The sequence below is a fragment of the Myxine glutinosa genome, chromosome 2, assembly GCF_964187855.1.
Source record: "Myxine glutinosa chromosome 2, kmMyxGlut1.1, whole genome shotgun sequence".
In the NCBI taxonomy this organism is placed as follows: Eukaryota; Metazoa; Chordata; class Myxini; order Myxiniformes; family Myxinidae; genus Myxine; species Myxine glutinosa.
Genome location: NC_136262.1, coordinates 136,760,472 through 136,774,705, shown reverse-complemented (window position 1 = coordinate 136,774,705; position 14,234 = coordinate 136,760,472). Strand labels below are relative to the sequence as shown.

Below are 14,234 nucleotides of genomic sequence, written 5' to 3'. Positions count from 1 at the left end.
TTGTCGGATACGACACACAGGACAGTGATGGATGACGAACTCTAAATGGCATATTCTGTAATCGTGTATGTTTGATGCCATTGACTGCCTGTGTAGATGTGAAGTTATACTGACTGCATGTGTGTACATATGATTTTGCTGACTGCCTGTGTATGTTTGGTGATATTAATTATTGTGACACATTTTGATGTTATTAACTGCCTGTACAAAATGATAACATGTATTTGATTATGCAACTTATCGCGAATATAAACACAGTATTTTGCAATTCAAAACCTTTGATTCGTGTCTTACCATTCCCCATAGCACTAATTTGATACTTTCATTGGATTCCTTATCCCTGAAAATATAGGTTTAGTGTATTTTTAAAAGTTTTTAGGGTAATTAGAGGCAGAAATAGAACAAAATATGTATTTTACAGTGGCCATTTTGAAAATCCAAAATGGCCGCCATACAGGTATCTCTCCAAATGTAAACATTGATTTTTAGTTTCCTTATGCTATAACCTTTCCAAAAATGTCTAGGTTTGCTCATCTACCATGATTTTGAACGAAATATAATTTATTGACATAGTGAACCTGACTATATGTTGAAGGCAGCAGGAAGTTGGGGTGTGAAGAGAATAACAGAGATCTGCAATCTGGTGGTGAAAGCCGCATTCCAGTGGATTGGGAACGGAGTACCCTCATCCCTCTATACAAGGGGAAAGGTGACCCTCTGGACTGTGGCTCGTATCGAGCGATAAAGTTATTGGAGCATGGAATGAAGGTATTGGAAAGGGTGTTGGAGAGGAGGATAAAGAAGAAACTGAAGATTGACGAAATGCAGTTTGGATTTATGCCAGGAAGAGGAACAACAGATGCGCTTTTTATTGTGAGGCAGTTGCAGGAGAAGTACATGGAGAAGAGGAAGAAGTTGTTTCTTGGGTTTGTTGATCTGGAGAAAGCATTCGATAGGGTTCCATGTGAAGTAGTGACATGGGCATTGAGGAAGTTAGGAGTGGAGGAATGGTTGATCAGAGTAGTGATGGCAATGTACAAAAGAGCACGCACAGCTGTAAGGACGAAGGACGGGAACAGTGGTGAGTTTGAGGTGAAGGTGGGAGTGCATCAGGGGTCGGTACTAAGTCCACTTCTATTTGTAGCTGTGATGGAGGTGCTGGCTCGGAACGTAAAGGAGGGTTTACTGTGGGAGTTGTTGTATGCAGATGATCTGGTGTTGATTGCAGAAAGTATGGATGGACTGAAGGAGAAGATGAACAAGTGGAAGGAATGTATGGAGACAAAAGGTCTGAAGGTGAATATCGGAAAAACGAAGGTGATGGCAAGTGGTAAAGCATGTGGTGAGGTTGAAAGAACTGGGAAGTGGCCGTGTGCTGTGTGCAGGAAGGGTGTCGGAGTGAATTCCATTCAATGTACAATGTGCGCTGAGTGGGTTCATCAAAAATGTTGTGGTCTGAGAGGGTCATTAACCAGTGTGGCAGCTACATTCAAGTGTCAGGTGTGCACAGAGGGAGCTGCAGATGGAGGAAATGTTGAGTTGGATATTGGAGACGGCGTGAAGCTGGAAGGTGTGAAAACATTTTGTTACCTAGGAGACATGCTGAATATAGAAGGTGGATCAGACTCGGCAACGGTTGCTCGAGTGAGATGTGCATGGAAGAAGTTTCGGGAACTGAGTGGCGTGCTGATGAGGAGGGGAGTGTCGTTGAAGCTGAAGGGAAAGGTGTATGCTGCATGTGTGAGAAGTGTTCTGATTTATGGGAGCGAGACATGGGTAATGAACATAGAGCAGGAACGAAGGCTGGAAAGGGTGGAAATGCAAATGGTTCGGTGGATGTGCAGAGTATCGTTGAGAGAGAGGAAGGCAAATGATGAATTGCAAAAGATGATGGGAATAGAGCCTGTGATTGATGCTGTGAAGAGGAACAGGTTGAGATGGTTTGGTCATGTGTTGAGGAAGGATGAAAGTGACTGGTTGAGAAGAGTGATGGAAATGAATGTAGAAGGAAGTAGAAGACGGGGAAGACTGAGAAAGACTTGGCTAAAGATGGTCGAAGAAGAAATGCGGGCAAGGGGGTTAACAAGGAGAGATGCAGAAAATAGGGCAAAATGGAGAAGATTGTCATGGGGACCGCAAGGCTAACCGCCGCTCTTGCAGGGAAAATGGCCTTAAAATGCCTGTTGTTGTTGTTGTATTAGTAAAAATAAAATAAAATATTACGAGCCGAAACCCGTGGAACATCCACGGAAGGGAGGATGTGGTGTATGGATAGAGTGTACCGGCACCGGCACAAATCGCCGGCACCGGCACAAATGCATGCTCTGGATTGTCCAATCAGCGGACGGCTTGCTTCGCCTTCGCCCAGCAGACGCCAATACGATGGCGTCGTATCGGCAGTTAATCGGATGCTTTTGGGCCCCAAAGTCGGCTAATTCAGATTTTTCGAGTATGTCTGTACGTGATAAACAAAGAGCGCGGTTCGTAGATCGTAAATCCATTAGTGCCGTGGGCATCTGGTCACTGGGTGCGGCGTAAAAGGGATAACAAAGTCGAGTCCTTACGCTATTATTATATAGATTATTAATATAATTAGAAGGTAAGTAAAATTAACTAGTACATAACCTGTTTGTATGGCTTCCATGTTCGTACCGGGCTTATTCCCCCAGGATCAAGGATGGAATATTTCCTCCAGTCTTCCGTCTCTGGATGTTTTACTCTGACTTGTAATAATCCATCTAATGGTTCAGGAGTGCAAAGCGGTTGAGCAAACACCCAAACAGGATGATGTTCTACACTCTGCGATAAAAAAAACTGAACACGTGATTTATTTATTCACATCATGGGACACAGATGAGGTGCAAACCTCTGACAGATAAATGTTGAATATTTACAAGTCCATTTCATTGTACCCTCACCACTTAATGCTGCGTTGTGGCGAATGTTTTCATCTCGGGATACAATGTGGAAGTTACGATCTCGATACCGGGTATGTCTGCATCCGGCAGCAATCGCTGCATTGCATCGCCCGCGTATTGACCATATGAGTACTCTAATCGGAGCCTGTGGAACGGCATTCCATGCCCGAACGAGCTCCTATTCCAGCTCATCGAGGGGCTTTGGCAGTCTTGGAAAGGTTCAAATGCGACGATCAAATGATTTGCCATCGATGTCCAATTGGATTAAAATCTGGCAAGATGATTACAGGCCATAGTGTCATGAAATGAACGTTGGCATTGAGAAGAATGTTCCTTGTTGGAATGTCTCTGTGAGCAGGAGCATGCATAACGATGATTCCTGGACCATGTTGAAGTGTAGAAAACACTTTTTGCTGCAAGATCTCGTTAATTTATCAGTCTGCTGTCAGGTTGGCACGCAGACTTATCAGCACGACACTTCCATTTCCAAAATGAGTGGCTTCCTGGTCACAGACTAGGGCACATCACTCATTGTGTCTTCTGTAGACCCGCGCACAGCCATCATGCCTTTCAAGGAGAAAGCTGATTTACCGTGTCCATCCCTGAATTGACCACTGCAAGCGTGCTCGGATAGGCCCGTGAGCAGGAGCACGGATCCCTGCATCATAGAGATACCTCAAGACGGTGGTGACATTGATCCTGTATGGTACAGGGAGTGTTTGCAGTACTCTGGGCAGTTTGAAACCAATTTCATAGACGGGTCATGTGAATGTATCATTCCTGAGCACGATTCGTTATTCTAGGACGTCCACTTCTTGGTATAAGTCTTGTTAATCCAATCAGTTGATAACGTCTTCTGAGGTGATAAACGGGTCCATTCCCCATGTTACAGCCTTACACCGTGGCTAATGGAAGACCCTGCTTGAAGGTATCCAATTATTTAATTCCTCTTATTTCTGACAGACGAGACATTGTAATGGATGGTTAGTCAATGTTATCGGTGTGTTTTTTGGATGATCCACGTGTTGTTGTCTCGGAAAGACCGTTTCTAATTTGCTCAGAATTCCTCGTGTCACCTCTAAAATCGAAGGGTCTACGAGTTGCACGTGCTGAATGCTTATAGCATGGGGCAATTACATAGGTGGAAACTCACAACCAGCTGTTCTGCCCATCCCACATGCCAGTCCTTCAACAAATACATCATCAATTGTGCATGTTCAGGTTTTTTATGGCTTCGTGTATGGCATGATCACTGCCATACACTGCCAAAAAAAAAAAAAAAAAAAACTGCCCCACTTCATTATTTTATTAGCCCGTACCCCGCACAGTGGGAAATGGGCTTTTGCAATCTCTTCTGCATCTCTCTGTCCAGGGTTAGGGTTAGCCATGTCCAGCCCGTAGCTTTTTTTTTTTACTGTTTGAGCTTTTATCATCAAAGTTTCAGCAAAGCTTTGGTATGAGAATATATATTGAGACGACAAATGAATCATTTGGTGTAAGGTCAACGTCACATAAAATCACAATTTTTCATCCAATTAACCTGAAATTTTAAGAATTTGCATATTGGGTCACTGATTTGGTTCACCAATCAAAACTAGAAGCCAATTGTTTTTTTAGATCAAAGGTCAAAGGTCAAGGTTGCATAAAATTGTCAATTTGCGTCTGATTGACTTGAAATTTGAACATTGTTTGCATATTGAGTCACTGAATTGGTTCACCAATAAAAGGTTAGCAGTAGATTGTTTTGAGGTCAAAGATCAAGGTTACCAAATCATAAATTTCCATCTGATTGACCAGAAAGTTGAGCAGCGTTTGCACATTGGGTCACTGAAGTCTATTGCTTTTGATGTCAAAAGTTCTTGGTTGGCTAGAATTTAAATTTTTTTGTATTCTTTTAGCTGTTTTCAGCATGTTTAGCACACGGAAAAAGAAAAAGTCAGAATACAAAGCGGACGCAACGTGGATGGGATTTGCATTTTACGATGCTTTCTGGTTTTGTTTCATAACATCCCCTCTCCCATTGGGAGGGGTGTTATATGATACACAATTACAACCTCACCTTCCTTCCCGCCCCCACCCCCCTTACCTTGAAACCCCCTGGGAGCTGTGAAAAAGTATTATCGCCTAAAACCTAAAACCTACCCGGGAACACCCCTCATGCAACCACCAGTTTTAAGTTTTTAACTCACTCCATCCAGCAGTTTAGGTAGGGTCAAGATTGTCGATAGAACAGGTGGTGGTGGTTCGTGTGCAGCATGTGGGTGCTGGTTGCATCATTTTCTGGGGGTGTGGCTGTGCCACTGATGCAATCCCCTCCATTACCAGTCCACTGGTACTCATTTTGCCGACCTCGGATGGATGACAGGCGGAGTCAACCCAACTGGCATTAATTCAACGGCATGACAGGGGCTCAAAATCAGGACCCCATGATCTCAAGCCAGCCACCTTAACCGTTAGGCCAAGACCAGGTTGTTAGAAGAAGCGAAGAGCTGAAATTCGTAGTCAGATTTAAAGGAAGACTGAGGTTGTGTAGTAGAAATCAGGGACAGAGTGAGGGTGGCATAGATAAGGTGGAAGGAGGTTAGTGATGGCATCTGTGATAGAAGAATGATGAAAAAATTGAAGGTAAGAATTTACAATACAGTGATTATACTGTTGTGATGTATGGTGCAGAAACGTGAGTTTTGAGAAAACGGGAAGCGAGTACTGTCCAGAGGAGAGTATCTTTCGTGGATTATCAGAGTATCATGAGGAGAGTAGTTGAGGAATGAGGAGGAACGCTAGGAAGTCAGAGTTGCATGTATTATAGAAAATATTAGAGAGGCCAGGTTGTGGTTGTTTGTGCACATGATGAGAAGAAACGACAAGGAATCAATGAATGAAGTATTGAATGAGCCAATAGGAGGGAAGATATCAAGAGGAAGACAGAGCTTCGGTTGAAGGATGTAGTAAAAAGACATTTGAAGAACAAGAGATTGAAGGAACAGCTAGAAGATGGAGAATAATGGAAAAGGTGGATCCAAGCAGCCCACCACTAACGGCTTAAAAAAGAAGAAGAAGACAAACAGACACTTCTCAAATTATATATTGTATGATTACTTAGAGCAGTGGCTCTTAACCTTTTTACCATCGTGGCTCCTCGCATAGTCACACAATTCCCCGTAGCCCCTGGTGGTCATGGCAGCCATGTACAGACACCAATCAAAAGTTTGGTTTGAATTGTTTCTGGGAGAAACAGAGAAAGCTCGAAAAACACTGTTCACATCTGTAGGGGGTTGAGAATTGTATCAGCATTTTCAGGGATCTACTCCCTACGATCAGATACTCTCCTGTTTGGCCCAAAAAGTAGGTAATTCCTCAACCTGAGTATCATTTTTTAAAGACGAGATCTTCATGCAGGGTAATGAACTCCAGTGTTGCGTCCTTATCATCAACATGGATTGCATCATCTTGCACAGGAAAAGGCCTGCAGATCCCCTCATTCTTCATCCATTGCTCCAGACCGGGAAAGTACGATTTGAATGTCTCCACCATTACATTCACGTGCTCGAGGATATCGGCTTTGAAAGGGCAGTTTCCATCTTCAGTAGCTAAGACGTTTGACAACTCGGAGCAGACAGAAATGTCACCACTCGTGATTCTCTGCTGACAGAGTTGAAGCTTGCGGAGGAAGCCAGCAATCTTGTTTTGGCAGCTAAGAAAAGAAGGCCCACCTCATTCCCCTGCAGTGATAAGTTCAACAAATTCACCTCCTTAAAGAAGGCAAGGTAAGTAAGTTTCAACAGGAAAACTCGACCCTTCATGTTTTCATGGAGGGAAGCCCCAATCTCAAAGAAATAGTTTTGAGAAATTTTATGAAAACTTCCCTCCACTTTAGGACATGTGTGGGGACCCCGAAAGGTGCACAGAAAATTTGGTGGGGCTGCTCCCAAAACTATGGGAGTAGTGCTGTGTAAAATCAATGTATCTTTAATGATGATGATGAAGCTGACAACAATGACGATGGTGTTCTCTGGGGTGGGTGGAATTGGTTTTTATATGCCATGATGAAGGAAATGGGTTATTGCAGAGAACGATCAGTGTCGTTTGGGCAGAAACACAAAATCTTAATTGTATTGAGAAATTTATGAAACTTTGCATCCACCTAAGAATGAATGAATGATCGTTTTAAAGGCCATTTTCCCCGCTAGAGTGGGGGGTTAGCCTTGCGGGCCCCATGACAATCATGGTTCCCTGTTTTGAGGCAATGTTTTTATGGCCGGATGCCCTTCCTGACGCCAACCCTTGGTCGCCTCTTACGATGGAGAAAAAATGGCGTAATTTGTGTGGAAACTCAAAATCATAGTTGTATTTGGATATTACCGAACCAGTGAATGTTTCACATGCAGTAAATGGCAAAACGGTGAATGCCAAACCCAAGAATGTGTTACATCTTGTAAAACTCGGGTGAAAACCAAAAGTTCTTTTTTAAATTAAAGAATATCACTATTGTCTTTCCTCTGCATAAGGAGAACATACATTATTTGGGCGGTGTATAATAGACTGCTGCTGCGATCGCTCCAAAAAAAAAAAACCTCGCTTCTTTTGCACGAGTTGTAATCAAAATGTGCCCTTGTTTCCTCAAAAGAGGACCTTCATTTAATGACAGAAGACGAATTGTTCAGTCTTCAAATGCACAACAGAGGCCTGTGAATATACAGTTGTGGCCAAAAATATTGGCACCCTTGCACTTTTTTTCAAATAATGGATCATTTCTTCCAGAAAACTGTTGAAATTAAAAAATATTTTGGTATCCACAAATGTATTTCTTTGGTTTGCCGTGGAACAAAACAAAAAAAGCTGAAAAAGTACTAAATCTTAGCTTATTCCACAAAGAAATCCTAAAATGGCCCAGACAATATTATTGGAACCGTTTAGAAGTTGTTGGAAATAATTATATTTCAAGCAGGTGATTCTCCTTTACTTTGGAATTCAACTCACCTATGGTGAGTTGCAGGTGCTTGCAATATAAAAAATCACGCATTCCACCAGTTTGAATAGAGAAAAGGAGTCATTCTGCTGTTTTGTGTCACTGTGTGTGTCAATGAACATGGAGAAAAGAAAGAAAACCAGAGAATTGTCTGAGGAGGTCAGATACAAGATTGTAGCCAAGCATGGATAATCTCAAGGCTTCAAGTCCATCTCCAGAAACCTTGATGTTCCTGCGTCCACCATACGCAATGTTATCAGGAAGTTTAAGGCCCATGGCCCTGTAGCCAACCTCCCTGGACATGGCCGCAAGAGAAAACTTGATCGAAGATTGCAGCGATGGATTGTTTGAATGGTGGAGAAAGAACCTCGATCAACTGCCAAACAGATTGAAGCTGACCTTCAGATACAAGGTAGGACAGTTTCAACTCGCACCAACCGTCATCAACTCAATGAAAGGGGGTTCTATGGAGGACCCCACTGTTGAGAGAGAGACATAAGAAAGCCCGACTGGGGTTTGCCTAAACACACCTGAACAAGCTAAAATCCTTCTGGGAGAATGTCCTGTGGACAGATGAGACCAAATTAGAGCTTTTTGGAAAAGCACATCATCTCTATGTTTACAGAAAACAAAATGAAGCCTTCAAAGAAAAGAACACCTTCCCTACAATCAAACATGGAGGAGGTTCAGTGATGTTTTGGGGTTACTGTGCTGCCTCTGGCACTGGGTGCCTTGAATGTGTGCACGGCATCATGAAATCAGGAGATTACCAAGGAATTTTGGAGCGCAATGTTGAACCCAGTGTCAGAAAGCTGGGTCTCCGTCGAAGGTCATGGGTCTTGCAGCAGCACAGTGACCCCTAACGCACTTCAAAAAGCACCCACGAATGGTTCAAGACAAAACGCTGGATTGTTCTGAAGTGGCCAGAAATGAGTCCAGATCTAAATCCCATTGAACACCTGTGGGGAGATCTGAAAACAGCAGTTGGGAGAAGGTACCCTTCAAATCTGGGAGAACTGGAGCAGTTTACACAAGAAGACTGGGCCAAACTGCCAGTAGAGAGGTGTAGGAAGCTCATTCATGGCTATAGGAAGCACTTGACTGCAGATATTCTGTCCAAAGGCCATGCTACCAAATATTAATTTGAGGGTGTCAATAATTTTGTCATTGCCATTTCTTTTTACTTTCTGATTTAGAAGGATATTTTAAGCTTCTGTAATATCAAAGAACAAAGCCACTGTAATATTAACAGTGAAATAATGAATTGTGGAGACCAAATTCTTTTGTCAATTTCAACTTCTTTTTAGAGAAAATTGTGAGTTATTTGAAAAAAATGCAAGGCTGACAATATTTTTGGCCACGACTGTATATGCCATCCCCAGTGTTCCCTTCAAAAAATGCCCAGTGCCCCTCGAGGCCTTGGCTCCCAGATTAAAGGTTTTGAGGGTAAGCATGAGCAATTCTAACAATAATTTAGAGGGTAAGGCATTTATTGTCCCCCGTCGCACCGCGGAGCGAAAGGGGAACGATGGTTTTCCCCTCCGTCCGTGTGTGTGTGCGTGCAGGCATACGTGCATACGTGCGTGCGTGCATAAGCGAAGGACCGAATTCTAATTTGGTGTGTGGGTGCAACCCACGTCAAAATCCAAGATGGCCACCGCCATGTATATCTGACGCCATGTATGTCTGAACCTTGTGAGAGGAATATCTTGAAAAATAAGCGAAGTACCAACTTTTAATCTGGTGTGTGGGTGTATCTAGGCATAAGGAAGAAAGCTATTGAAAATTGGGTCGCCACGTCAAAATACAAGATGGCCGCCGCCATGTATGTCTGGACCTTGAGCGGAATATCTTGAAAAATAAGCGAAATACCAACTTCTAATCTGGTGTGTGGGTGCATCTAGGCATAAGGAAGAAGGCTATTGAAAATTGGGTCGCCAAGTCAAAATCCAAGATGGCCGCCACCATATATATGTCTGAACCTTGTGAGCGCAATATCTTAACAAATAAACGAACTACTAACTTCTAATGTGGTGTGGGGGTGTATCTACGCATAAGGAAGAACGCTATTGAAAATTGGGTCGCCACGTCAAAATCCAAGATGGCCACCACCATATATATGTCTTAACCTTGTGAGCGAAATATCTTGAAAAATAAACGAACTACTAACTTCTAATCTGGTGTGTGGGTGTATCTACGCATAAGGGAGAACGCTATTGAAAATTGGGTCGCCACATCAAAATCCAAGATGGCCGCCACCATATATATGTCTGAACCTTGTGAGCGAAATATCTTGAAAAATAAACGAAGTACTAACTTCTTATCTGGTGTGTGGGTGTATCTAGGCATAAGGGAGAACGCTAATGAAAATTGGGTCGCCACGTCAAAATTCAAGATGGCCACCTTGCGTCTTCCACTTTGTCAACTCACATCACTTCACCGACGGGGGACCTAGGCATAACGCTTGTTTAAACTTGGGTTAGGTTGATTGTACCATATGCAATTGATGCCACATTGGTTCTGCCATGAACGGGTCTTCGGCTTAAAGTCAGCGCTCTCTCCATCTCATCCTGCAGGACTGGCTGACTGAGAGTGCTCGCCTGATTTCCACGGCTGGTTACTCTGTGGAATGGATGTCACCTGTGGGGCTTCCCATAATCCAGCCTTACCACCATGTCAAGCAAACAAGTGTAAGAACATCGAGTTTCATGATAACACCACTGGAATATCTGCAAAGTGCAAACAGATCGATTTTGGCAATACAAAATCATAAAACCAGCTAATTAATTCGGCACACACTTGGTTGTAGGTAAAACCAGCTAATTCGTTCGGCACACACTTGGTTTTAGGTGAAACCAGCTAATTAGTTAGGCATACACTTGGTTTTAGGTAAAACCAGCTAATCCGTTAGGCACACACTTGGTTTTAGGTGAAACCAGCTAATTAGTTAGGCACACACTTGGTTTGGGGGTAAAACCAGCTAATTAGTTAGGCACACACTTGGTTTGGGGGTAAAACCAGCTAATTAGTTAGGCACACACTTGGTTTGGGGGTAAAATCAGCTAATTAGTTAGGCACACACTTGGTTTGGGGGTAAAACCAGCTAATTAGTTAGGCACACACTTGGTTTGGGGGTAAAATCAGCTAATTAGTTAGGCACACACTTGGTTTGGGGGTAAAACCAGCTAATTAGTTCGGCACACACTTGGTTTTAGGTGAAACCAGCTAATTAGTTAGGCACACACTTGGTTTGGGGGTAAAACCAGCTAATTAGTTAGGCACACACTTGGTTTGGGGGTAAAACCAGCTAATTAGTTAGGCACACACTTGGTTTGGGGGTAAAATCAGCTAATTAGTTAGGCACACACTTGGTTTGGGGGTAAAACCAGCTAATTAGTTAGGCACACACTTGGTTTGGGGGTAAAACCAGCTAATTAGTTAGGCACACACTTGGTTTGGGGGTAAAACCAGCTAATTAGTTCGGCACACACTTGGTTTTAGGTAAAACCAGCTAATTAGTTAGGCACACACTTGGTTTTAGGTGAAACCAGCTAATTAGTTCGGCACACACTTGGTTTGTGGGTAAAACCAGCTAATTAGTTGGGCACACACTTGGTTTTCAGTAAAACCAGCTAATTAGTTAGGCACACACTTGGTTTTAGGTAAAACCAGCTAATTAGTTAGGCACACACTTGGTTTTAGGTAAAACCAGCTAATTCGTTGGGCACACACTTGGTTTTCGAGAAAACCAGCTAATTAGTTAGGCACACACTTGGTTTTAGATAAAACCAGCTAATTAGTTCGGCACACACTTGGTTTTCGAGAAAACCAGCTAATTAGTTAGGCACACACTTGGTTTTAGATAAAACCAGCTAATTAGTTAGGCACACACTTGGTTTTAGGTAAAACCAGCTAATTAGTTAGGCACACACTTGGTTTTAGGTAAAACCAGCTAATTCGTTGGGCACACACTTGGTTTTCGAGAAAACCAGCTAATTAGTTAGGCACACACTTGGTTTTAGATAAAACCAGCTAATTAGTTCGGCACACACTTGGTTTTCGAGAAAACCAGCTAATTAGTTAGGCACACACTTGGTTTTAGGTAAAACCAGCTAATTAGTTAGGCACACACTTGGTTTTAGGTAAAACCAGCTAATTCGTTGGGCACACACTTGGTTTTCGAGAAAACCAGCTAATTAGTTAGGCACACACTTGGTTTTAGATAAAACCAGCTAATTCGTTTGGCACACACTTGGTTTTAGATAAAACCAGCCAATTAGTTAGGCACACACTTGGTTTTAGATAAAACCAGCTAATTAGTTAGGCACACACTTGGTTTTAGATAAAACCAGCTAATTAGTTAGGCACACACTTGGTTTTAGATAAAACCAGCTAATTAGTTAGGCACACACTTGGTTTTAGGTAAAACCAGCTAATTAGTTAGGCACACACTTGGTTTTAGGTAAAACCAGCTAATTCGTTGGGCACACACTTGGTTTTCGAGAAAACCAGCTAATTAGTTAGGCACACACTTGGTTTTAGATAAAACCAGCTAATTAGTTCGGCACACACTTGGTTTTCGAGAAAACCAGCTAATTAGTTAGGCACACACTTGGTTTTAGATAAAACCAGCTAATTAGTTAGGCACACACTTGGTTTTAGGTAAAACCAGCTAATTAGTTAGGCACACACTTGGTTTTAGGTAAAACCAGCTAATTCGTTGGGCACACACTTGGTTTTCGAGAAAACCAGCTAATTAGTTAGGCACACACTTGGTTTTAGATAAAACCAGCTAATTCGTTTGGCACACACTTGGTTTTAGATAAAACCAGCCAATTAGTTAGGCACACACTTGGTTTTAGATAAAACCAGCTAATTAGTTAGGCACACACTTGGTTTTAGATAAAACCAGCTAATTAGTTAGGCACACACTTGGTTTTAGATAAAACCAGCTAATTAGTTGGGCACACACTTGGTTTTCAGTAAAACCAGCTAATTAGTTAGGCACACACTTGGTTTTAGATAAAACCAGCTAATTAGTTGGGCACACACTTGGTTTTCAGTAAAACCAGCTAATTCGTTTGGCACACACTTGGTTTTAGATAAAACCAGCCAATTAGTTAGGCACACACTTGGTTTTAGATAAAACCAGCCAATTAGTTAGGCACACACTTGGTTTTAGATAAAACCAGCCAATTAGTTTGGCACACACTTGGTTTTAGGAAACGTTTCCTTAATACGAGTAGATACACAAAAATGACAGAATTTTTGACACCTCTGCATTTCCCCCAATATTCATACGCTTACCTCCATCCCTTCTGTTTATTCTTATCTCATCCCAAACTCTTGTCCCTTCATTCCAAAATTCTCCCACCACTTCCTTACACTCTCTTCCACCCCTCACCAACCCCAATTATTCCTTCCCACCCTCATTGCATTGCGCTCGTGAAGAGAACTGTGGGGTTAAGTGATCGGCGCGTACATACGTGTCTGCATCCGGCACGTACGTACGAAATTTTCATCAAATGTCTACTCGTGTAGAATTTTGTATGATAATTATGATGCCATAGGTCACGTGGTATGGGCGCCATCTTGTAAAAACTGAAAAACTTTGGACTTCTATATCTTGGAAACCGCTCCATGGAAAAAATTTAACAACGGCTCGTTGTAAAGAACTCCGCATGGGGAATACGTGTTGTTAACGATGACGTCATTTGTACCTTCACTATGACGTCATAATTCGACAGGGACAACGCTTAGTCTGATCAGTTTGAACAGTCAGTCTCCAAAATGTCCTTTACCATATCTATAATAAGAGTATTAAGAAATTTACTTAATTGAATAATGATTGTCCTATTGTCTTGGTGAAGATGAAATAAAGCTTTAATGGGGCTCGCTCCCTAACTTTATCGGGTAATAAATTCTCTATACTAGTATCCCTAAAAATAGAATGAAATCCAAGCTTATCTACCTGTTTACTCTAAAAATCACAAATTAAGAACTCGTGAATCCTATCAACTTTGGGATGAGACTTCTTTGTAAGAATCCTACTACAAAAAGATTCAATCAAAAATGAGCACAAGTCATATGAATCTGCTAAACTTTGGAGAATATTAGCCAAGACTTGCTTGGAACATGATCTCGGCAGAACATGAAAATCTTTCCTTCATAAAAACCTTTAAGTTTATCAATTATCTCTGAAATTTCCATTTTTGGACCCTCTTCTTCTTCTTTCGTGTATCATCAGATGGCCAGCTCAGTGTCGTGCAGCCATGCCCTCGTCTCTGGTCTTACGTCGAAGAGGCCGGCTTCTGAAGGTGGTCTGTATAGGGGGCAGGTGGTAATTA

General features: G+C 42.2%; 1 protein-coding gene across 5 annotated transcripts in view; it reads left to right on the top strand.

Moving 5' to 3' along the window:
• Window positions 1-14,234, top strand: part of POLRMT (RNA polymerase mitochondrial) — a 238,297-nt gene that overhangs the window by 190,964 nt on the left and 33,099 nt on the right. For 4 of the 5 annotated variants that reach the window (XR_013622380.1, XM_078771710.1, XM_078771711.1 and 1 more), the window contains one exon: window positions 10,464-10,577. The exons of the other annotated variant lie outside the window; for it this stretch is intronic. Coding sequence is in view for 3 of the 4 variants with exons in the window: in XM_078771710.1 (XP_078627836.1) it covers window positions 10,464-10,577 (114 nt within the window). In the remaining variant the exon portion in view is untranslated. The remainder of the gene's footprint in view (window positions 1-10,463; window positions 10,578-14,234) is intronic. 5 annotated transcript variants of the gene reach the window in all.